Consider the following 23,783-nt stretch of genomic DNA (forward strand, 5'->3'; position numbering starts at 1 on the left):
TGGGTTACCTAGGGAGGTGGTGGAATCTCCTTAGAGGTTTTTAAGATCAGGCTTGACAAAGCCCTGGCTGGAATGATTTCATTGGGGATTGGTCCTGCTTTGAGCAGGGGGTTGGACTAGATGACTTCCTGAGGTCCCTTCCAACCCTGATATTCTATGAAAGGCAAGGATGAGCAATAGGCTGGGGACCTGAACAGAAACTCTTCACTCAGGAATAAGGGAAGCTTATTGTACCAGCCTTGGAAGCCTGACACGCGACATATCAGGAGATGGGACCCACTTGCTTAGACTAGAAGGTATCTGAGAGCACTGGGCCAAAACTTTGGAGCCTGACATGAAAAGAGATGAAGGATTTAATAAGAGATGACTCAGGGATACAAAATTCTGACCCAGATCTGACTGGGGGACATTCAGATCTAGGGCTTCCATTTGAGTCCATTACCAAGTTCTGAGCGCAGTTTGGCAGGGGTTGGATCCAAAGTTCTGGGTTGGACCCAGTTCCAGATATAGACAGAGAACAAAAATAACTATTCTGCCATCAAAGCCTAAATGTTTTACCTTCTTTTTTCTGGGCACATATGGCTTCTGCACGCTGTCGAGCCTCGCCTTCGAGTCACGATACACCAGGGGCTGTTTCAGAGCACGCCTCAGCGCCTGGATGTTTTGCTGCATTCCTAGAACAAAGGAAAATCGGTGTGTCTGAAGAAACCCCCTGCTGCGGCTGACAATTACAGTAACACTTACAGACCTCTTCAAAAAGCCTTCCCCTATTTAATCAGATAAGAAATCATCTTTAGCTGCTTTCATCATAGAATCATAGAATATCAGGGTTGGAAGGGACCGCAGGAGGTCATCTAGTCCAATCCCCTGCTCAAAGCAGGACCGATCCCCAACTAAATCATCCCAGCCAGGGCTTTGTCAAGCCTGACCTTAAAAACCTCAAAGGAAGGAGATTCCACCATCTCCCTAGGGAACCCATTCCTGTGCTTCACTACCCTCCTAGTGAAAAAGTTTTTCCTAATATCCAACCTAAACCTCCCCCACTGCAACTTGAGACCATTGCTCCTCGTTCTGTCATTTGCTACCACTGAGAACAGTTTAGATCCATCCTCTTTGGAACCCCCTTTCAGGTAGTTGAAAGCAGCTATCAAATCCCCCCTCATCACACTGCCATTAACCAATGGATCTACCAACTATGTACACAAGACACTGGAGGACTATACACCTCATTCACCACTAAAAGATGGCCCATTGTGGAGTAGGACTCGGCCCCTATTTAAAATCCACACTATACACCAGGTTCAACACAGGCTAGAGAATGGTTGTTCACAAGGGTAACATTCCCAAGGGAAAGCTGGATCTCCGCTTTGGCTAGCCAATGAGAAAACGGCATTGCTCCAATTGCTTTGTAGCCTGCAGTGCGGCATGGGGTCAAGGCAGCCACTGGAGACCTGGCTGGGCTGGGAAGAATACAGACCATTTCTTCTGCTGTTCACTGGCACATGACAAGCAAACTGAGACAGGGCTTCAGCTCGCATATGCCAGTCAGACACCCAGCTCAGCATGCAGTTGGCAATGAACAAATACTTCACTTGCATGGATCAGAACCGCAGTCAGCCCAGCCTGGGGGAGAACAGGATTTTTCACAGGAAGTGGAGAATATCAGCCAGCTGAAAGCGCAGGGGAACCTGGGGAGCAGGAATTTAGCCAGGACACCGAGGCTAATGCCCCTCTGCTTGCAAAATGGGTCATTGGTTCTTCAGTGGCTCCACGTGGCCAGGGTCTCAGACTGAGGTATGAAAGGGCAGACCCCGCACCAGCACAGGGCCCTCTAGCTCTGCCAGCACTAACTGCTGTCTTTTCATACTTGGGTGGCTCAGAAGCTGACAGACTGAATCGTACCCAACTACCCCAAGGAAACGGCCTTTCAGAGCAAAGAGATGCATAAGATTCTGGGCCAAAGGATGATCTGGTTCACTCCGCTTACCCAGAATGCACCCCTGCATCAGGGCCAGCCTCATAGGGCCAAGAGGGACTTGCGTGACACAAAGACCATATACTGGCCCCCTGCCCAGAGGTGAACGTTACCCTTATTGCGGAAAACTCCAAAGGCAGCAGTTTAACACCAACATTGCTCAGGGGCAAAGAGAGGCACTTTAGGAACATGGTTCTTTCCACTGACTCTTCAGATTCCGAGTTACACCGGCTAACCTAAAGGTCAACGGCAGGTTCAGATTCAGAGGTTTTAAGGTCAGAAGGACCTTTCCGACCAGCTCATCTGATCTGCAGAACAAGCATTTCTGAGCAAGAGAAATCAGCTTTCTGGACTTACCCACTGGCTCAATGAACTCAGGGTCAGTTTTCACATGGAGCAATTCTTCATAGCCTTTATATTTCATGGGAATATACATGCAGCTGCCCAGTGTCTTGGGCTTGTGTTTCCTTTTCCCTTCTCTTTCCTCCAGTTCTTGTCTCCAGACGGAGCTGGGGATGTCATCCGCATGATCCAGCTTCAGACATCCGGGGGAAAGGATTTACAACAGGCACTTTTCATTGCAAAGCAAGTCACCAAAAACCTGCCTTTACCCCACCCAAACTCTAGATCGGACGCAGATCTCTCAGAGCCGAATTCTACTAGCTACATCAACTGCAACTGCATAGCCCCTCGGGGCTACTCGGGCTTAAGTGAGGGTAAAAATGGCCTTTAAACATCCAAATTTGATGTATTGAGATTTCCTAATTGAATGCATTGTAATAATAATATTTAATAATTAAAGTATAGCATCTAATATCATAACACGCTCCAAGCATTAATTTACCTGCAACCCCGCTGGAGAAGCCTATATTATCCCTGCTAAGCTGGGATTTTTCAGACAGACTAAGACCTGCTTAGTTGTTCTTACCACAGTCCAACCTTAAGGTTAAACACCAGGTAGTAGTGACGCCTGAGCTCATCTCAGCCCTGTCTATGGGATTGTTTCCAGATCAGAAAAATCCTGGTGCAGACTAGACTGAAGACCAACAGGGAGTTTGCTCATTGTCACACAGAGAGTCACTAGAAATGCTGGAAACAGAAGTCAGCAGTGCTGGTGCTTGGCACCCTGCTCTCACCACTAGACCACTATCCCTAGGCCAGGTGCAATATAGGAAGTGGCCTACAGAGATCGGAAGCTCTTTGGTTGGGGACGGTTTTGTACATGTGTGATGTGTATACAGGGCCGAGCACAATTAGGGCCTGTAGGTGTTACTGCAATCCAAATAACTAACAAGAACTTCACCATTCTGCCCAGCCAATGCACCTCAGTCTGGATCTGGACCAACACCTCAAGAGGAGAGGTGGGAATTCAGTTTCCATGCACAAGTAGTCCCTTGAATGTGGTCACCTCTACTGAGACTTCTAATAAGGGAATCGATTGGTACCAATGGCTTTTGTGATGTGGTTACTTTCCCAGTGGGAACAGAAAAGCAACAACCAACTTGTTTCACACACGTCAGTAAAGAGCCACTAGACGTTAATGATTTTTGATGACAAGGGCTGGATTTGAACCAGTAACTGCAAGGGCAAGGTTCTATAGTCAGTTACCAAGCACCTAACCATCTAGTCCACCTGCAACCATGTTACCTTTGTAAATGCAAGCATGACCAGGAAAGCAGAGAATTGATTTTTGGTTTCTACTAACACCACAGCTGGGCATGTAGTTGTACTTGTTCCTGCTGGGATTTCTATTTCCAGCTGGCTTGTAAATGGAGAATTATGACTCGCCACCTTCAGTTACATGCATGCCATGCTTTCTTCTTTTAGAAAACAAAGGTCATTTCCACCGTCTGAGCATGTCTGGTCTAGCCTTTGGCTCTCGAAAGCTAGATACCTCCCTCATGAATTCACAAGTGAAGCTGGCTTAATACTAGGCAGACACACACGGTACACGCTCACACACCTGAGTCAGGAAGAACAATTCAGTGTCATCTCCAGCGCTGTCAGGGCCAAGCTTGGAATCACATTTCTCTTTCTCCGGCACCTCCCTATGGCTACCAAGCATTTCGGCATCGTCATAAGGCTCCTGGTGCTGCTGCTCTGATGATGGTCTGATCGGCGGAAGAGGATCAGACAGGCTCAACCTATGTGATCCTTCCTCAGACTCCTCTAGTTTACCCCCTTCTGTATCCGACCAGAGTTTCCAAAAGGAGGACTCAAGAGGAGCTTCTAGCATCAGCAGCTGCTTTGGAACCTTTGGGACATGTGATGTTACCTGGAAGAGAAGTAAAGGCTGAACCTCCAGAGCTCTCTGAGCCCTGACAAATACTGAGCGCCCTATAGGACTTCTGACCCATGCTGGAAGGGACGGTGGCATTTCTAAATAAACGGTGTGTGTAGGTAGGGCCTGAATGCAGACACAGCCAACATCAGCATCCAGGTATGACTCATATACTTTAAGGCCAGAAGGGACCATTGTAATCATCTAGTCTGACCTCCTGCACATTGCAGGCCACAGAACCTCACCCACCCACTCCTGCAATAGACCCCTAACCTCTGGCTGAGTTACTGAAGTCCTCAAATCATGATTTAAAGACTTGAAGTTACAGAGAACCCACCATTTACACTAGTTTATACCTGCAAGTGACCCAGGCCCCATGCTGCAGAGGAAGGCGAAAACCTCCCAGGGTCTCTGCCAATCTGACCTGGGGGGAAATTCCTTCCTGACTTCAAATATGGCAATCAGTTAGTTAGACCCTGAGCATGTGGGCAAGACCCACCAGCCACACACCTGGGAAGAAATTCTTGTAGTAACTCAGAGCCCTCCCCATGTAGTGTCCCATCACTGGCTGTTGGGGATTTTTGCTGCTGGCAGTCACCAATGGGCCACACACCAGTGTAGGCAGTCTCCTCACACCATCCCTCCATAAATTAATCAAGCTCAGTCTTGAAGCCAGTTAGGTTTTTTGCCCCCACTGTTTCCCTTGGAAGGTTGTCCCAGAACTTCACCGCCTCTGATGGTTAGAAACCTTTGCCTAATTTCAAGCCTAAACTTCTTGTTTATATCCATGGGTTCTTGTGCCAACGTTGTTGCTTAACTTAAATAAGTCCTCTCCCTCCCTGGTATTTATCCCTCTGGTGTATTTATAGAGAGGGATCAGCTCTCTCCTCAGCCTTCTCTTGGTTATGTTAAACAAGCCAAGTTCCTTAAGTTTCCACTCATAAGGTAGGTTTTCCATTCCTCAGATCATCCTAGTAGCCCTTCTCTGCACCTTGATCCATTTTTAAGCTGGTTATAATAGTTTAGCCACATCCCCAAAGACCAGAGCAATCCATGTTATACCTTCGCTCAGCCACAACAGAATTTAATTGCCATTGTCGTGGGAATGTTTTTATTCCACAGCTTCCAGGCCAGGTTGTGAGAGCCGAGTGTCAGGAATGTGCTAGGCTCTGCCACATTCTGGGAAGCAACTTGTCTTCAGTCAACACCCTAGCGATGCACTTGCTGGACAGCGCAAATCTCAGGGTGAAGCAGCCCTGGCTGGACATCCAGGGGAAGTTTATTCATTATTGCAAGAAATGCAGGCAGGAGTAAATCATGCTTGATGCATCCTTAACTCCTGTAAGCCCCCCACCTTCTACTGAGCAGCCACAGGAAGACTTTGCTAGTGGCAGCTCAGACCCTGCTGGAGCCACAGAGCAGGAATCACTGGGAGAAAGTCTGTGGCCTGCATTACACGCAAGTTGAAACTATGTGATCATAAGGGTCCCTTCTGGCTTTCAAATCTATGAAGCATGTGCCAGGAGGAAAGGAGCCAGCAGAGCAGCAGTCATTCATGCAGAGCAGCTCCTGCCTCCATATATCAGGGGGTGCCCATCTTTACGGATCCCCTGGATCCATGGGATGGAGACGTCTATACTCCTCCAAAGCCCTCGCACTTGAGGGTTGAGTCCCGCATGCTCTGCGGGGTTCACTACATGGAGGGGCACCATGTAATTATACTGAAAGTCACATTACGCAGTTGCAGTGCTTAATAGAGCTGGAATTCCGCACCTGCTTAAAATTAAGCGTGTGCTTTAGTGCTCTGTTAAACTGGGGCCATGATACGGACTGTATGTTGTTTAGACCGTAAACTCTTTGGGTTGTAAAATCGCCAGGGCTAGGAGCCTGTCATATTTCTCTGTGCTGATTGATATCGATATCTTGTCTATACTTGGAATGAACAAACAGCTAATGGGCAACTTCAGACCATCTCGTTAGTGGTTGGTGGGTCAGGATTGTCGCTCCACCGCCCAGAACAACATGCAGTTCGAGCTTTCAGCCAGAGAGAAGCACAATTCTGTCAGTACTGCAACGTTTTGCTGCAGTATTTGGTTTGGGCTGATGTGAACTCCTCCTACGCTGTTAAGAGTTGGACATGGATCAGATGTACCACTGGGGAGGCCACGATAATTGGACCATTCTTCATGTACGTGTTCTTTGAATATGTAACACGACTAGCGCTCTGCAGACTGTCTAGTGATTAGAAATGTCGGGTCAGCCAGGTGCTAGGAGCCAGGAGCGGTCAGAATCATGCAAGTCAATGAGAGTTTACCACTGACTTCACTGGGCTCAAGGTTGTGTTTACCACGCTGATCCATTCATACCTTCCTATTAGCCTTGACTGGAATGAAGATATGTGGTTTCTCCAGTTTTGAAATCTTTCTTCTAATTAGCTTAATCCCTAGTCTGTGCTGAAGGAAACTGGTTAGCAACGGTGGATCACCTGCCAAACAAGGAGACTGTATTAAAATCAGCTGTATCTGTCCTGGCGCTCTAGAAGCAGAAAGCAAGCTCTCTTCTAGATCCCGCGTTTTGCTCAGTTCCAAGACAAGGCTCTCCGGGCTAGCAGGGGCTGGACTGACTCATGCAGTGAGACAATGAACCAGCACCTCCTCTGGCTTCCAACGGTTGCTGCTGGATTGAAGCTTTAATCTGTAAAAGCATTGGGGCAGATCCTCAGCTTGTGTAAACCGGCATAGCTCCACTGAGCCACGATGAGACGCAGCAGCTGGGGATGGATCTGTGCCAGTCCCCACTGGTCTATCAGCAAGAGGCAGCTGATCGGTCACTGCAATGGGACTCAGGAGACCGGAGCTCTAGTCATAGCAACCTCAAGGAGTTGGGAACCTAACTCCCAGAAACTCAGTGGAATCATGCACCTAACTCCCTTAAGCTCCAGCTCCGCACAATTTAGAGTGACAGGGCTTGCTCCCCCCGGCCGGTATGTGGGCATAGGCTAGGCCTTGCCTCCTCCCCGCAGACTTTGGAGTGGCTTAAAGCTACAGAAGCAGTGTCCAGGAGAGCACAAGGGCTGTAACAGGCCCAACCCTTCCCAAGAGACACATCCCTGGCCCAGGACACTGAGAACCTGCGTATCGCCCTGGAGATGTCATGGAGGCTAAGGCCAGTGGGATTTCTCCCAGACCTGAGCAGGCAGCCAGCGGTTTAAAGTAACAGCAGCTCTAACACCTCAACTCCTGTGTCCGGCCAGCTGTCAGAACAACAGCGCTGGAGCAGCAAAACCGAGGCAATGCGTGGAAATAGCCCCTTTTCAAAATGAGCAGCACCGGGGAGCAATGGATGGATCCTGCACCTCAAGGGGAGTTTTGTTACTGACTCCAGGGGAGCAGGAGCAGGCCCTGCGGGTTTCCCTTCTTCTTAAAGGGCCAGACCCCTCAGGGATCCTGGCTGGTCCCGTACCGCTCCTGAGGGTGGTCAGGGGGTTGCTATGGAATGTCAGCTCCGTCAAAGAGGGAAAGAGCGCCACGGCTAGCAGGTCCTCCTCATTTTTGATCTGCAAGATAAAATACAAAGGCACAGCACTCCCTGCTTGCCTGCGCTGGGGCACTCTCTTGGACTGAGATTTTACTGTCATCATAAAGGTACCCGATGGGCTGAATCCCCGAGGCAGCAGTTTGGGGACAGAGAGGACTGTGCTGTCTAGTGGGTAGAGCACGGCCCTGGGACTGAGGAGACCCTGGGTTCTATTCCCAGCTCCGCCACTGGGTGACGTTAGGAAAGTCACTTCACAGCTCTGTGCCTCAGTTTCCCCATCTGCAAAACAGAAATGATGATTCTGCTCTCCTTTGTAAAGTGCTTGGAGATCTATGGATGGAAAGCACCGTGTAAGGGCCAGGTACGCTCTCTGAGGGGCAAAGCTTGTGTTCTTCCCGAGTAAACACTGATGGCAGGGCTGGGGTGCAGCCACCCTCATCTGTCACATGGACATGCAGTCCAGTAGCTTGAATCAGCATGGAACAATGCATGCTGGGAAGTGTAGTCTCAATGAGCCACACCTCCATAGCAAAGAGGAGGGTGTATCTGCAATCATAATTTATAACAAGATGAACAACAATTCCATTTACATCTAGCTTTCCCCAGGCAGATTCTCTGTGAGCATCAGCCATGCTGCAGTCCGACCAGGAAGACCCAGCACTCAGGTAGCAGCCAGGCGAGAGAGCGGGCTGGACTGGATCACTCTACCATCCCTAGTGCTCAAGTGTCTTAGTACTGCTCTGTTACTACAGCTGACTGTGCGTGGGGGTGTGAGGAGGAGGAGGAGGAACCCTCCACTGCACCCACGCACTGGCACAACCCAATCCCACTCTCCGAGCACAGAGTGCCAGGAGCTTCAGAGGAGGCAGGGCAGGGGCAGGCTCTGCGCCCGCCCTTCTGCACCGACGTGCAGTCAGCAACTGGAGCCTACTGATTTCAAAGGTGCAGCAATGACCACTCCTACCTGGGCTGCTCCAGTACACCCAGAGGCAAGCACAGTGCCTCCAGCTCCTGACGCTGGGGCAATGCCCTAGGCCCTACCTCTGCCTCCCAGTGCCTTCTACAGCCTCAATCCTAGAGCCTACCACCAGGCCAGGAGTGGAGTCACTGAGGGGACAGCAAGTGTCTAGGACAGAACAAGGGGACAGAGGTTTCTAAGTTCCTTACAATCCCATGGTACAGCAGAACACGCCTGGCCACAGGAAGTCTCCGTGGTGAGTGTATTTCCAGTTCCCTCAAGAAAGCATACCAGCGGGTTGCACGTAGCAGCACAATAATGGCTCCCCTGTCCCCTGACAGGCCCAGATTTCGCCATGACTACTATGGAAAGCACCAGCCTGTAACCACATGGGCTGACTCACCTTGTTGTTGGCCAGGCTCAGATAGCGCAGTTCCAGAAGAGGGGGTGTAAACTCCTGGATCAAGGTGTTCCTGAAACTGGCAGGGAGAGTCCCAGAGTCGGCAAGACATGAACGGTCATTTCCCTCCACGAAAACATCCTTACAGAGCAAGGGAGAATGGTGAGAGAGAGACAGACAGAGCTGCCACAGGGGGATCTCCAGGACATGGTCACATCTAAATCCAGTCCAATTACCATAAAAAATCCACACTCACTGCAGAACAGCAAAGTACTCATGGAATGAAACCAAGTAATAGATAATGTATGAAGCCTAATGGTTAACACCAAGGACTAGGCCTCAGGACTCCTGGGTTCCATCCCCATGCCTGCCACTGACTCAATGCGAGATCTTGGGCAAATCACTTAACCGCTCTGTGCCTCAGTTTCCCCATTTGTAACAGGTCAGGTGTGTTGCCGTTATTCTATCTACAATGTTCACGTTGGCCTGGCTCCAGGCAGCACAACCAGCGGGTACTTTCCCCCGCTGATTGCATCTTATGCTCCAGAATCTAAGCCTTCATTTAAATAAATTAAAACTCTAACCTTATAGTTGTAATGAAAACCTTCAAGATAGGAACCAAACACACCACTGCTGTGATCTCTGCTTGAGCCTACAGGTAGCCTGAAAACCAAGAGCTATCAGAGATGTGAATGGCCCGGTAACGGGTTTCACTCCCTGCTCTGACACCTCCTCATGGCTAGGCCTGGGGATTAGCTCTTGCCTGGATTGGTGCCCCCTTCTGTCTGTCATTCGCTCGCCCCACAGGCTCTGCAGGACTCGGGGCGCTCTCTGTAACTCAGCCCTCCGACTATGTCACGATACAGTTTTCCCCTTCCAGGGAGCCAAGTCCCACCAGACAATCTGCCCATGGGCCATCTCAGGCAGTGTTCTAGAATTCCCAGTCGGTGCCACTTCCCCAGTCGCGGGTAGGAAAACCGAGCCCACCTGCTACTCCATGTTCCAGCTCAGGGACCCTAAAATCAGCAGCCATGGTCTGCACAGTATCAGTCCTCACTGCTCTTTCCTCCTCTGCCTCCCACAGGCTATTTCTCCCCACAACTCCTTGAGATAAACCCCTTCCGTCAGGGACAGAATACCAGGGTTTTTGCTCCTCACTGGGTCTCCTACTACCTCTCTGTGCCCAGAGAGTGACTGTAGAGTCTTCCTGATGCCCCCTTCTGCTCTCAGCGTCTGGCTTTACACAAGCCCAGCCTGCTCCTGCACCTCAATTAGAGCTTATCAGTCAAGCCAGACTCTCCCACAGGTGCTGCCTATAAGGTTAATTGGGCCCTTCTGAGCCACCTGAACCCCTTCAGTGCTGCTGCAGAGTGAACACCCCATCACAGACCCTTCTCAGTCTCAAGGGGGTGTTAACTCTGAAGTCTAATGGTGATGGGTCACCCTCCTCAGGGGGTGAGGGATAGTTCAGTGGTTTGAGCATTGGCCTGCTAAACCCAGTGTTGTGAGTTCAATCCCTGAGGGGACCATTTAGGGATCTGGGGCAAAAATTGGGGATTGGTCCTGCTTTGAGCAGGGGGTTGGACTAGATGACCTCCTGAGATCCCTTCCAACCGTGATATTCTGTGATTCAATATTTTATCACCGTTGATGAGAGCTTGCCTGAAAGGAGAGTGGAATGATCATTTTAGGAAAATCTGCCCCAACCAGTGAATGGCACAACTGGTTTGGTGACAACCCTACCTTTTTTCCCCTCACTCACCGCTGTGTGTTTGTAAAGCCCATTGAGACCTTTGCATGCAAGGCACTGTGTAAGTGCCTGGGAGTAGTAGAAATGAACAGAGTCTTCCTCAGAAAATGCTCCCACTGGGATAGTTCATAGGACCAAATGTGTTATTTAAACAGCAACAGAAATGTGCATTAAATCTGCTTTAAACGAAGACTAATCCATCAGAGCCAGGGAGCCTTGAGAGAACTTGCTTTTGCGTGTTGCATTAATGCTGCAGTTCTGCGTGGAATTTTCTAGAATTTTTAAATACATCAAACTTTGTTGTTTAATATTTGAAATGGGTAATGAACTGCCCCCTACTGGATGGAATCAGAACTACTCTCTCTCCTCCGGGTGTGCGTGCACACATGCTTCTAAGTGAGCTAGCATGCAAAACATAGCAGCACTGCGAGTGGCAGGAAGGGCTAGCCATCCCACATACATACCTGTCTGTGATGCTAGGTATGTACGCAGGGCAGCTAGCCCCTCCCACTGCTCACACCACCGCAGCTACATTCTTTTTAGCGCGCTCGCTTGATCAGAGCTAGCGCGGGTATGTCTTCTCCAGATGGGAATTTCACCCCTCGCTTGAAGCACAGATATAAACCGAGAGAGAGCGAAGCTGAGGTGTAGGTGCTTAGCATCTCTGAAAATCTGGCCACTTATTTAAGTGCCTAAATACGGATTTCAGAGCCTAACTTCAGGCACCCAATTGCCAAATTATGGCCTATGTCACCTGACCATGATCCCAGATTAAGAAACTGGCAGTGGTGGGACAGAACTCTGGACTCCTGTCAGCCTGACCCAGAAACCGTTAGAATGCACTTTCCCTCTGTATGGGGAGCACCACACAGCAACATGGTATACAGCTTTAGTTTGAACGCACACCACAGATTGAAGAGCTGAAACCTTCAATCCAACAGGGTATGTGAAAATTAGCTGAACAGGACTCCAGGTTATGGCAAGCGATTGATCAGAAATCATTCCGGCTGCTAAGGCCTTGGCATTCCCAGAAGGGTTTCTAAAGAATAAGGCAGAAAGAGGCTAATGCTCCTAAAGAGAAGAACCCGAGGAGGAGGAGAACTTTGGAATGCACATCCTATACCATAATCTCATTGGAGAGTTTGAAGAGCGGTTAGACAAACCCTTGTCAGGAATGGTCTCGATAATACTTAGTCCTGCCATGAGTGCAGGGGACTGGACTAGGTGACCTCTTGAGGTCCCTTCCAGTCCTATGATTCTATAAGCCAGCAGACAGTTCTTACCAGCAATGGTGGTTCTCGAGAGACAGAAGTGACAACGACCTCTGTAATAAAACACAAACAAATCATGGTCTTCTAAATACAACTGCATGGGACTTAGCTGGTCATCTCTTTGGGGCAGGACCATCTTTTTGTTCTACTGTGATAATATAATTGATAAATAAATCATAATGGAGCTGTGTTTTGTGTTGGCCCATCCCGTAACTAGGGGAATCGGAAACATACATGCAGTGTCGGTCTGAGCCTGGACGAGACCGTCTTCATGGTGAACAAAGCCTCTGGCTGAGTCTGCCAACAAGTATAGCAACTAGTACTGCTCACGGCCTACTGGCGAAACATCCATGGATGTCAAAGGCGCAGGATGAGGGCCTCAACATACTGGGCGTGTTGGTTGCACTGTAATCCACAGGTGAAATCCTGGCCATAAGCGCCGACTCCGTGAGTGCTCTGGGGCTGGAGCACCCACAGGGAAAAATTGGTAGGTGCTCTGCACCCACCACCAGCCAAGCTCCCCGGCCCCAGCTCAGCTCCGCTTCCTCCCCTGAGCGCACCGCGTACCCACTTCTCCCCCTAGCTCCCAGCACTTCCCCAAATCCCTGTCCTGGCCCCGCCTCTTCCCCGAGCGTGCCGCGTTTCCCCTCCTCCCCCCTCACTCCCAGCGCTTGCCACTGCAAAACAGCTGTTTCGCAGCGGGAAGTGCTGGGAGGGAGGGGGGGGAGGGGAAACGCGGCGCGCTTGGGGAAGGGGCAGGGCCAGGACGGGGATTTGGGGAAGGAGTCCAATAGGGGCAGGGAGGGAGCGGAGTTGGGGCAGGGACTTTGGGGAAGGGGTTGGAATGGGGGGGGGCGGGGCAGGGGTGGAGTCACGGTGGGCCAGGAGGGGGGGAGATCGAGCACCCACCGGCGCTGGGAAAAGTTGGCGTCTATGATCCTGGCCCCACTGAAGTCAATGGGAGTTTTGCTGTTGATTTCAATGGGGCCAGGATTTCACCCCATATAGATGTTTAAGGCCAGAAGGGACCATTAAGATCACCTTGTCTGACCTCATAATGAACGGCACTCTCTGAGTTACCTGTCTCCTTCACCCACCCCCACACCCCCCATAACACACACACACACGTTATCCTCCACAGTATTGCTGTTTTAATCATGGCATGCAGTCTCTCTGATACATGGTTCTGGAAAGGCTCAGCCGTGGATTAAGAAACCTGATCCTTCTCCCACTAAAATCAATGGCAATGTTCCCATTGATTTCAACAGGAACAGGAGCAGGCCCTGAGAGCCGGGAATGAAAGGCAGCGCTGTTACCTGTCCTGTCTGGATCCTGGTTGTTTTGTAAAATTAAGTATTCTAGTTGCTCTTTCTCCGTCACCAGCTGGCCTTGCAACCCTGCCCCAGCTTGCAGCGGCTGCTCATGCTTCTGTCCAAATCTAGGCGGAAAGCTGTATGACTCTGCCTTGGTGCCCATCTTTGCCGATGGTGGGTGGAGGGAGAACTGGGAATTCTCCATTTGATGCAGGTAAGGGACCTCTGCAATCCCATTCTTGTCCAGATTTAACTGCTTCAGGCTGATCAGAAGAGGAAGTGACCGTGAAGCCTAATGAAAGGTACCATTGCACAATATGCAACAAAGCCCTGTTACTAGCAGCCGGAGTGGGAAACCGTGCCTGAACCTCTGTGGACGCTGTACTTCTCCATAACAACGCAAGAGGAAGATTTCGGAGAGAGCTGCTTCTCCCTCAGATCTTCCTCTATGCTGCAACACGCTAAGGTAACAATCACAGGCCTGCTCAAGTAAGGTGCTGAGGGTCCTTCCCTCCCATGGAAGCCGATGGGAGTACTCAGCTCACAGGAAAGACTCAGCGTCTTGCAGGATTGGGCTCTGTAGCCTGAGTGACCCCAGGTTTGCTCAGCTATCTGGGCTCTAACAGACAGGAAGACTAGCTGGCAGTTGGTTAAAGCAGGAGGTGCTGATCCTGGGGTTTGGGTAAGTGGGATCCTGCTGTAAGAACAGAACGACACTTTGTACCTCCACAGCAGCTAAAAATCATTGATGAATTTAACCTGTGTGGAAGGTAAGCATGGTTATCCCCAGCTGACAGATGGGGAAGCTGAGGCCCAGAGAGATTAACTGACTGGTTCAGGGTCACAAAGGAATTTTATTGAAGAAACAGAAACAAAATCAAGGGCTCCTGATACCTAGTCCCATATCCCCACCCAGTCTGTCCGTCCTCCTCTCTTCAGAACTTCACAGACAATGAAATTCTACTCCAGGAAGTCTACACTGAGGAAGAACAATAACATATAGAGCCTCTCTTTGAATTCAGACCAAACCACCACCTCCAGGCCACTTACAGTTCCAAAATGCTTGCAAAAAATACAATCTAGTGATTAATGTCAGCACTAGAAGTCAGAGGAGAACATAAGAATGGCATACGGGATCAGACCAAAGGTCTGTCTAGCCCAGTATCTTCCCACAGTGGCTATATTCTAGTCCCAATTCTGCCACTGACTGCCTGAGTGATCTTGCATGAGACACTTCACCGCTTTGTGACTCAGTTTCCCTTCCTGTAAAATGGGGATAACAACAGTTAGCCAACTCACAGGGTGCTGTGGTGTCTGACTCGTGAATGTTTACAAAGGGCTTTCAGATCATTTAGTGTGATAGAAGTGCAGGGTATTATTATAAAATGCTCTCCTGCCAGTTCCCCGTGGCTTGTTCACACACTCCTCACGAGAGCTGGGAGAGTTTTCAGGTTGATGGCAATTCCGAAAAATTGAAAAAAATTATTTCAGGTTGAACCAAAAACATTTTTTCAAATTTGAAGCAAATAAAAAAGGGAGAAAAACTGCTTCAGGTCTAACCGAACGTTTCATTTCAAACCCTTCAAAACCAAACCTTTCAATCTTGACCGTGGTTTAAGGGTTTTGCTTTTTTTAAAAAAAATGAAACTAAAGGAAAGTTGGAAACAAAGTCATTTTGAAGCAAAAAATCAAAATGTTTTGTCTCTAAAATATCAAAGCAAAACATATCCCTTTTTTTTTTTTTTTTTGGATTTTACTTTGTTTGGTTACTTACAATTGAAATAATTTGGCAAAACGGACACAAATTTGTGCCCCAAATCTGCTTTTTTCATCGAAAAAAAGTTTTCAGTTGAAAAATTTCACTCGGCTCTCCTCCGCCCGCCTCCAAGCTTTCCCTGCTGCTCCGCTGCATGCCCCCTACAAGACTCCTCCCTCTTCAAAAACCTTCTCAAATCCTATTGTTCTATAACACACCGCATGTGTAAAGACCACACCACTGTGTTCATGATTCTATTGCAGCAGGTGGCTCCCTCCTGGCGAGAGCTTGGGGCCTGATTCTCCACCTACTGATCTCCTCGACTCAGATGCCTCTAAAATGCAGCGCAAACCACCAGTGGGCTGTATGAATAGCTAATACTGATAATAAATCAAAGGGACTTTTCCCACTGGCTTCCGTAACTCAGCTGGACTGAAATAACCTACTGGGTCTACCTGAGCCTTGGGACATGAGCAAAAGCATTTGACATGATTCCGAATTACTTCCCACCCATTTATTTTAGGGCAGCCAGAGGGTCATTGTCACTTTGCTGCTGTTTTCATTTGACCTACAGTTCCCAAGATGGAACAAAGTGGAAAGGAAAATACCCTAAATGAGTTAAAAGACTCATTTATTTTTAAGTTTCAATGTGTTGCTAAGGGCAGCGAGCAGAGATGGGCCGTGTGCCAAGAGAAGTCAGAAACATCTGCAGCAGGATGGTTTCTTTACCTGCGGAGATTAGCCAGGCTTACAAAGATGCTTGGGTGAGAAAGATCATTGTCATCCAGCAACAAGACTTCTAGAGATGGAAACCTTAAACGTGGGCTGTCACTGCAAGTACAAAAGGGATCTCATTAATAAATCAAACAGGTGGAGAGAAGTCAAAAAACACATTTTTGGCTGCTGTGCAAGAAACAGATCTTCACTGGTTCAACCAGAGACATAAGCCTTGGACTTTACATGTTACCTTTTTAAAATACAGGCTCCATTAAGACTTCATTTGTAAATGGTTTATAAAGGGTTAATAACTTATTAATAGCTGTTTAAGTATGTTATGGGCAAGATTAGATGGTTCTAAGAATGTTACTGACATTTAGATGCATGAAGCATGTTTCTGGCATGGGTTAGATATGTTATAGGTAGTTCTAAGCATGTTACTGGCACGATTTAGAGGCGTTAGGTATATTTCTGGCATGGTTTAGCGATGTTAAAGATGGTTCTAAGCATAGTATTGGCAACAGTCCTTAAGAAGCAGATCCTGCTCCTATAGAAGACAATGGGAGTTTTGACATTGGCATCAAAGGAGCAGGACTGGGCCTAAGGGCCATACTCAGTCAAATTCCCATAGTCAAGATCACTGACTTCAATGGGAGTGCTGTCTGAGCAAGGACTGAAGGCCTGATCCTGGGAGGAGCTGATCACCCTGCCTCCCATGACGCCTCTGAGGTCAATGGGAGTTGGTGGTGCTTAGTACCCCTAACAATTAGGCCTTCAGGTCTGGGCTCAGTAAAGGTCTGAAACCCTTATGGGAGGGAGTCACCCTCACCAGGAGAGCAGTCCCACTGATTTCAATGGCATTGTTCATGTGAGTGAGGTCTACCCCCAGGAGCAAAGGCCTATGGGGGATCGGAATCTAAATTATTATGGTCAGTTACATGAAGTTCTCCCTGTGTGTTTGCTCTTTAAATCCAACCCTTCATTTTTACGTATTTATTCTTTGCTTTTCCTTGTTCTGGACAGTGACGCTGACTACCTCTCCACCTAACAGGTAGAGCATGCATTGCAGCAACACAAGCTTCCCTCTCACCACCCACTAATGTGCCTCACCCCCGACCTCAGGACCCCCTCCAGGGGCAAGAGCGGGGTCAGCAGGACAGATTGATTTCAACCACTGGTTTCAATCACAGTTTAAATTAGCAAGCAGAAACCCTGGATTTAAACAACTGATTTCCAAGAGTACGTTTAGATATTTTCCCAAGGAAAAGTTCATTCTCATTGGTTGTGATAACCATTCAAACATGTTAATTTGATTACTTACAGCTAAATAGAACCTTTGCAATACATATTGTACTTTTCTTTTGCTAACGAGAAGGATACACTAGGACTGTACATATCTCTTTAAGCAATCCTACAGCTCAGTGTAACATTTATTGACGTTGGAATGTCTCCATTTTTTTGTCAGCAGTATTGCCAACCCCAAACATTCAAAAATAATGAGTCAGCCCCCCGACCCCAACCCCCATCACAAGATTATATTAAAAATCAAGAGATTTTAAAAATAAAGTACAGGTTGGGTTCTGGGTTTTAAGCTTTCACTTGGGTCACATTTTCATTCTCTGCAACCAGGGGGGCTAGCAACTTCTTATTTTTTCAGATGAAAGCTGAGATCCTCATATAATCACCTCTCTCCAAGAGCCCAGAGCTTTAAGTGAGACATCATGAGAGTAGGCAAAAGTATGCTAGAAAATGGTGAATGATGTGTTTCTTATTTACTAGATAATTCACTTTTTACTTGTATCAAGCTTCGTCTGGATGAAAATTGAAACTCAATTTCAAATATGCACAAAAAACACATTTTTCAAGTTTCTACAAAATGGAATTTGGAAACTAAAAGTAACTAGGTAAAAGACTTTCTGCATACACACACACAGAGAAAGAGGAAAATACTGACATTTAGAAAAAAGAAGTAATCAACGATCATTCCCTTGTAAAGACTGAAAATGATCCTGATACTTAACTTAAAGAGGTACAGAATATTGTGCCATATTTATAATGCTTTACCTAAAAAGTTAAAGAAGTTTCCCCCCGACTGAGTATATCAAACAGCAGCCTTTAACTTTTTAGTCAAAGTTTATGAGGTGTGCTCAGTATATTTGTTACATTTATTTCATAGAATCATAGAATATCAGGGTTGGAAGGAACCTCAGGAGGTCATCTAGTCCAACCCCCTGCTCAAAGAATGATTTACATGATATATGAATAGACTGAAGCAAGTTTAGGCCTTTATGTAGTTTATCATAAATTCAGATTTAATTGTAAACAGAAAATGTTAAATGTCTTAGCTTTTAAAAAGACAAAAATGATCACTTTATTTTTAAATCCAACTTAAATGAAAAGAATCTGATTTTTCCCTAATTTTTAAAAAATCATTGATTTTTATCCCCCGGTGAGTAAACAGTTATACAAAACCTTAAGGCTTTCTGCCTTCTAAGCACTATGCAAGCACTAACTAATAAATATCAGCCTTGGCCCTTTCATTCCAACTGTCAACAAGGGGGTTGTCATAGGGTAGCTGGCCCCTCTAAATGAAGCAGGTCCAGCTCCCCTATACCCAAACAGGAGCTCCCAGTTTGGCCTAGTAAGAGGGCAGGGCGAATCATCGGCGTATGGAAAATAGAGCTGATCTAACTTGATATCGTTTTCTGATGAGATGACAAGTTAGGTTGATAAAGCTAATGGTGCTGATGTAATATACTTAGACTTCTGTAAGGCGTTTGACTTGGTACCGCACGAAATTTTGATTTAAAAACTAGAACTATATAATTTTAACAAGGCACCACATTCAATGGATTACAAACTGGCTGATAGGTCTCAAAATGTGTTTGTAAACAGGCCGTTATCATCGAGCGAGTGTGTGTCCAGTGGAGTCCCACACATATTGGTTCTTGACCCTATGCTATTTAATATTTTTATTGATGACCTGGAAGAAAACATAAAATCCTCACTGATAAAAATTTGCAGATGCCACAAAAATTCAGGGACTGGTAAATAATGAAGAGCAGGTCACTGATTCAGCACCATCTGATCGCTTCGTAAACTGGGCACAAGCAAACAACATGCATTTTAATATGGCTAAATGTAATGTATACAACCAGGAACAAAGAATGTAAGCTATGCTTACACAACAGGGGACTCTATCCTGGGAAGCAGAGACTCAAAAAAAGATTTGGGGGCGTGGTGGATAATCAGCTGAGCATGAGCTCCCCATGTGACATTGTGGCCAAAAGAGCTAATGTGATCCTGGGATGCATAAACAGGGGAATCTTGAGTAGGAGTAGAGAGGTTACTCTACCAGTATTTGGCACTAGTATGACTGCTGCTGGAATACTGTGTCCAGTTCTGGTGACCACAATTCAAGAAGGATGCTGATAGACTGGAGAGGGCTCAAAGAAGAGCCAGGAAAATGATTAGAAAACATGACATAGCAGTAGACTCAAAGAGCTCAATCTATTTAGATGAAGAAAGAGAAGGTTAAGGGGTGACTTGATTACCTACATGGAAAACAAATATTTACTAATGGGCTCTCCAATCTGGCAGAGAAAGGTATAACACGCTCCAATGGCTGGAAATTGAAGCTAGATAAATTAAGAGTGGAAATAAGATGTACATTTTTTAACAGGGAGGGTAATTAGAACGATTTACCAAGGGTCGTGGTGGATTCTCCATCACTGGCAATTTTTAGATGAAGACTGGATGTTTTTCTAAAAGCTTTGCTCTAGGAATTATTTTGGGGAAACTCTATGGCCTGTGTTATACAGGAGGTCAGACTAGATGATCCCAATGATCCCTTCTGACCTTGGAAGGCAGGAATAGAGAGGGAAAAGGCCCCTGAAGGAGGCTGTCGGAGGTTCTGGGCAGGCGGGCGAGTGAGTGAGTGGTTTGCTGGCTGACTTCCCCAAACTGGAGAAGGCTCAAGGCAGCAGAAGAGGGAGGTGCCTCCTGACTTCCAAGTTGGGGCCAAGGGCTAGATAGCGCTGAAGGCAGGGGAGTATCCACTGATCCACTGAAGGGGGGGCTTACCCACTGGTGTCTGCACATTGGAACCAGAGAGAACTGATGGCCAGGGGAGCAGGCCCAGCTGACAGCCTTTCTGAGATGAGAGGTTAATGGAACTGGGGGAGTGATGAGTGGTCCCCTGGTGAGGATGAACCCATGCCAGAGGATGAACTCCCAGCAGAGAGGCTGGGGAAGGGCCTGCTGGGAAGAGCAGGGCTACACTTCATCTGGAAGGGTTGCAGTAACTGTGCAGGCAAAAGGACAGGTGAGGACCAAAGAAGAGCATGGATGTAGTGGAAGATGCCAGACTGTGGTATATGCTACATTGATGTCCCAGATGCTGTGTGAATTTAAGGACTGGGGACAATAAATGGTCCATGTTTGGGGAGTTTTCTTACAGATTGTTTGCACGATGTTTTGGTAACAACAGTCCCAAGGAGGGGTATTATTGAGCCTGTTGTAGAGTCTGAAGGGGCTCAAGGGGGTAAGTGGATGGTAATCACAGCATCAGAGTGCCCAGCCACAAGGGGGCACTCAGGAATGAGGGGGAATTGTTCACAGGGGCCAATTATTGCAAAGACTCCTCTGATCACTTCAAACTGGAATGACATCACCAATCCATTTCACACATAAGAACCCCTAGCTCTTACATAGCACTTTTCATCAGTACATCGCAAAGCACTATACAAAGGAGGTCAGTATCATCATCCCCATTTAACAGAGGGAAAAACTGAGGCACAGAAAGGGGATGTGACTTGTCCCAAGGTCACTCAGCAGCAGAGGTGGGAACAGAACCAAGGACTCCCAAGTCCCACTCCAGTGCTCTTTCCATTAGGCCACCATGCTTTCCTCTCACAGGCAATCAAATAGGTAACAACTTGGGGTAATTACCAACCTGGGCTGGATTCAAACCAGAAGACACACAGATGACAGGCTCCTCTTAAAAGGTGTGAAGGACCTTTGACTTCAATGGGAATTTAAGTGCTCAGAACTTCCCAGAAGACACCCAATAGTTTGGATGGTTGGGCCCCTTTAAGTTACAGAGGAACGGGCTGACACAGGAGGAGCTGTTGGAGTGCACAAATAAGATTCTGCAATACAAAGGTTCCCAGCTTGGCCCTCTTCTTCTGCTCTGGGATGGGAGGCAGCAGCTGGGCGTGCAGTGGTAGGGGAGACGGATGGGAGCAGGGCCTAGATTTCTAGGGGAGGCAGCTGTTAAAAAAAAAACCCAACACTTGGGTGTTGGGGTGGATGGGAGGTTCTTCTCCCACCTTGATCACGGGACAGGTGCTGTCCTGGTCCCCATGGGGCTGAAGTCAACGGGACTGATCACATGCTTATAGCTAAGCACATGCTTAAGTGCTTTGCTGAACTGTATCCAGAGTCTTCAGCACCTTGTGTGCAAGCCTTTAGTAAGGGGGGCTCTGTCCTGCCCAATCACCCATGGGAGTAGGGTGACCAGATAGGAAGTGTGAAAAATCAGGACAGGGAAGTGAGGGTAAATCACCTATACTAAAAAAAGCCCTGAATATTGGGAATGTCCCCATAAAATTGGGACATCTGGTCACCATACGTGGGAGGGGAAGGGGAATATTTGGTCTCATGGGCATCCGTTGCCAGTGAAGCTCCATTTCAGAGCTGACTGATAGAGAGAAGTCTGCAGCTCACACAGTTCTTCTTCAGCTAACTGATCGAGCTGGATTTTCCACGGTAAACCTGTGTGCTTTTGGAATCTAACCTGCTGGCCAACTCCGTATTTCCTGGGGGGCGGGAGAGTCACATTCACTCTGCCATCAGCCACGAGGCTCTTTCACTGATGGATTTTTTTCACCCAGAAAAAAAAAACAGGTTTCAGTTTTCCAGGTAAGAAGTGATTGCTGTCAAGACAAGCTCAATCCTTGGCCTGCCAGCCATGACAACAGCCATCCAACAGTCATGTTAACAACGTAACCTGCTACATGATCCTCACCTTACCTACAACAGCATGTCTTTTAAACAGCACAGTGCCGTGGTTACATTTCAGAAAGACTGATAATGCACAGTGAGAGTCCGTCTTTTTATTCAGCTCAAATGAATAATGCTTCACGATTCTCTCTCTTTCTGGACTTACTTCTCTGAGACTACCAGGTCAGAAGGAAGAGATCTAAGTCCATTGGCTGTTAGGTGAAGAACCTTAAGTTGAGACAAAACTCCCAATGTCCGAACATCCTCAGGAGACAAATTGTTATAAGAAAGATCCAGTATCTAGGGGAAAGGTAAAAGAAATTCCCAATGTAGCAAAAAACAAACACATTGGCCTCTGCTGGAATTATTTATGGCTTCCTATATATATAGGATATTAATAAATAATAATAAGTAAGTAATATTCAGTGAGGCCCGATCCTATGAGATGATGGGGACACACAACTTCCAGTGACTTCGGTGGGGGTGGAGGATGCTCAGCCTTTTGCAGGAAGAGCTCAGCATTGAGCCCTTGCTCAGATGCATCTGATACCTGTGACAACAGTTCAGGTGTGAGCAGGGAAACAGAAATTGTCAGGGACAAAGGAAGATTTTGTGACAGAAGAGTTTTCAAGTCATCATTAGTGGAAATATTTTTATAATACCTTGCACTTCTGATGCACCTTCCACTGGAGCTTTTCAAAGCACTTTCAAAATGATTCTGAGTGTGTGCAGTGTAAGCCTAGCTTGGCTTGCAAATGGAAGAGGTCTCGGGGGATTGGGAAACTGAGGCACAGAGAGGTTCCTTGACTCACCCAAGGTCACACAGTATCCCTCTGGCAGGGGCGGGAATAAAACCTGGTCTCCATGCTCCCAGTCCTGCGCTCTAAAGACTACACTTTGCTCCTTCCTCTAATCACGAACATAACTGGTTTAAAAGAACAGCTCTAAAGAATGTAGGAACTGGCTTTAGTTAAAACACTGAAAAATTGTATCTAAAAATGACATTTTCCCATAAAAGTAGCAGAAAAATCTTTTCAATGTTCCTTATTCAGTGTCTGAATGAAAGATGCCCCAAAATAACCAGCCTGGGAATTTAAAGCAATTCTGAAGGCATCACCATCTCATCCCACCAATTTCCAACATGGGTATCACATGAAATACTGAGTAACAACCAGCCTATAGTTACATTCACTCTTGTCACCAATGGAGTATGTGAATCACATCTGTGCCCAAGGTGAAAAGATAAAAATCTCCTTATTGAATTCCTCATTATATATTCTGCCCACATCTTCACCATTTTGCTCAGGTTTCCTTTACAATATCCACAATGAAATCTAAATACCCTGTTAAATAATGTTAATGACAAATATTCAATAATGTTACACCTGGTTATGACAACTCTAAATGTGGGTGGGTAGAAGATGAGTTTGGTTTCCACCTTCCCTCTGATCTTACTTCCAAGTGCAGAAAGTCTCCAGCGCTGATTTTAAGATTTCTTAGTCCATTCAAGGAAAGTTCTAGTTCCCTTAGCCCAGAAAACTTACGAAATGCTTCTAAATAGATAAAAAGAGAAAAAAGTCGTATGAGAAATTGAAAGAACAATTGACATCTTGCTGTGGAACCAGCCAAGGTGCCCAGCTGGCAGGAGAGAGTGGGACCATGTTTTTCTGGGAGAGAAAAACAAAGGAGATTTTATTTCTAATGATCATTTATATGGTTTTGTTTTTAAATTCTAGCCTTTAAAAAAAAGGGGGGGCTAACAGTGAGGGGCCCAGCTCTCACTGAAAGTCAATGGAAAATGGACAGCTAACTCCCTTATGCT

The 23,783-nt window shown here is 47.1% G+C and overlaps 1 protein-coding gene across 3 annotated transcripts in view; it reads right to left on the minus strand.

Moving 5' to 3' along the window:
- The window catches only part of XRRA1 (X-ray radiation resistance associated 1), a 60,920-nt gene that overhangs the window by 2,854 nt on the left and 34,283 nt on the right, over nt 1-23,783 (minus strand). For 2 of the 3 annotated variants that reach the window (XM_075125882.1, XM_048838871.2), the window contains exons 6-16: nt 23,417-23,514; nt 22,128-22,261; nt 15,971-16,072; nt 13,489-13,748; nt 12,185-12,225; nt 9,155-9,292; nt 7,719-7,812; nt 6,623-6,741; nt 3,939-4,250; nt 2,333-2,510; nt 559-674 (exon numbers count right to left, since the gene is read on the minus strand). In XM_075125882.1, coding sequence (XP_074981983.1) covers nt 559-674; nt 2,333-2,510; nt 3,939-4,250; nt 6,623-6,741; nt 7,719-7,812; nt 9,155-9,292; nt 12,185-12,225; nt 13,489-13,748; nt 15,971-16,072; nt 22,128-22,261; nt 23,417-23,514 — 1,592 coding nt within the window. The remainder of the gene's footprint in view (nt 1-558; nt 675-2,332; nt 2,511-3,938; nt 4,251-6,622; nt 6,742-7,718; nt 7,813-9,154; nt 9,293-12,184; nt 12,226-13,488; nt 13,749-15,970; nt 16,073-22,127; nt 22,262-23,416; nt 23,515-23,783) is intronic. The other variant, XM_075125888.1, reaches the window with a different exon arrangement.

This window comes from Caretta caretta, chromosome 1 (assembly GCF_965140235.1).
Source record: "Caretta caretta isolate rCarCar2 chromosome 1, rCarCar1.hap1, whole genome shotgun sequence".
Taxonomy (NCBI): Eukaryota; Metazoa; Chordata; order Testudines; family Cheloniidae; genus Caretta; species Caretta caretta.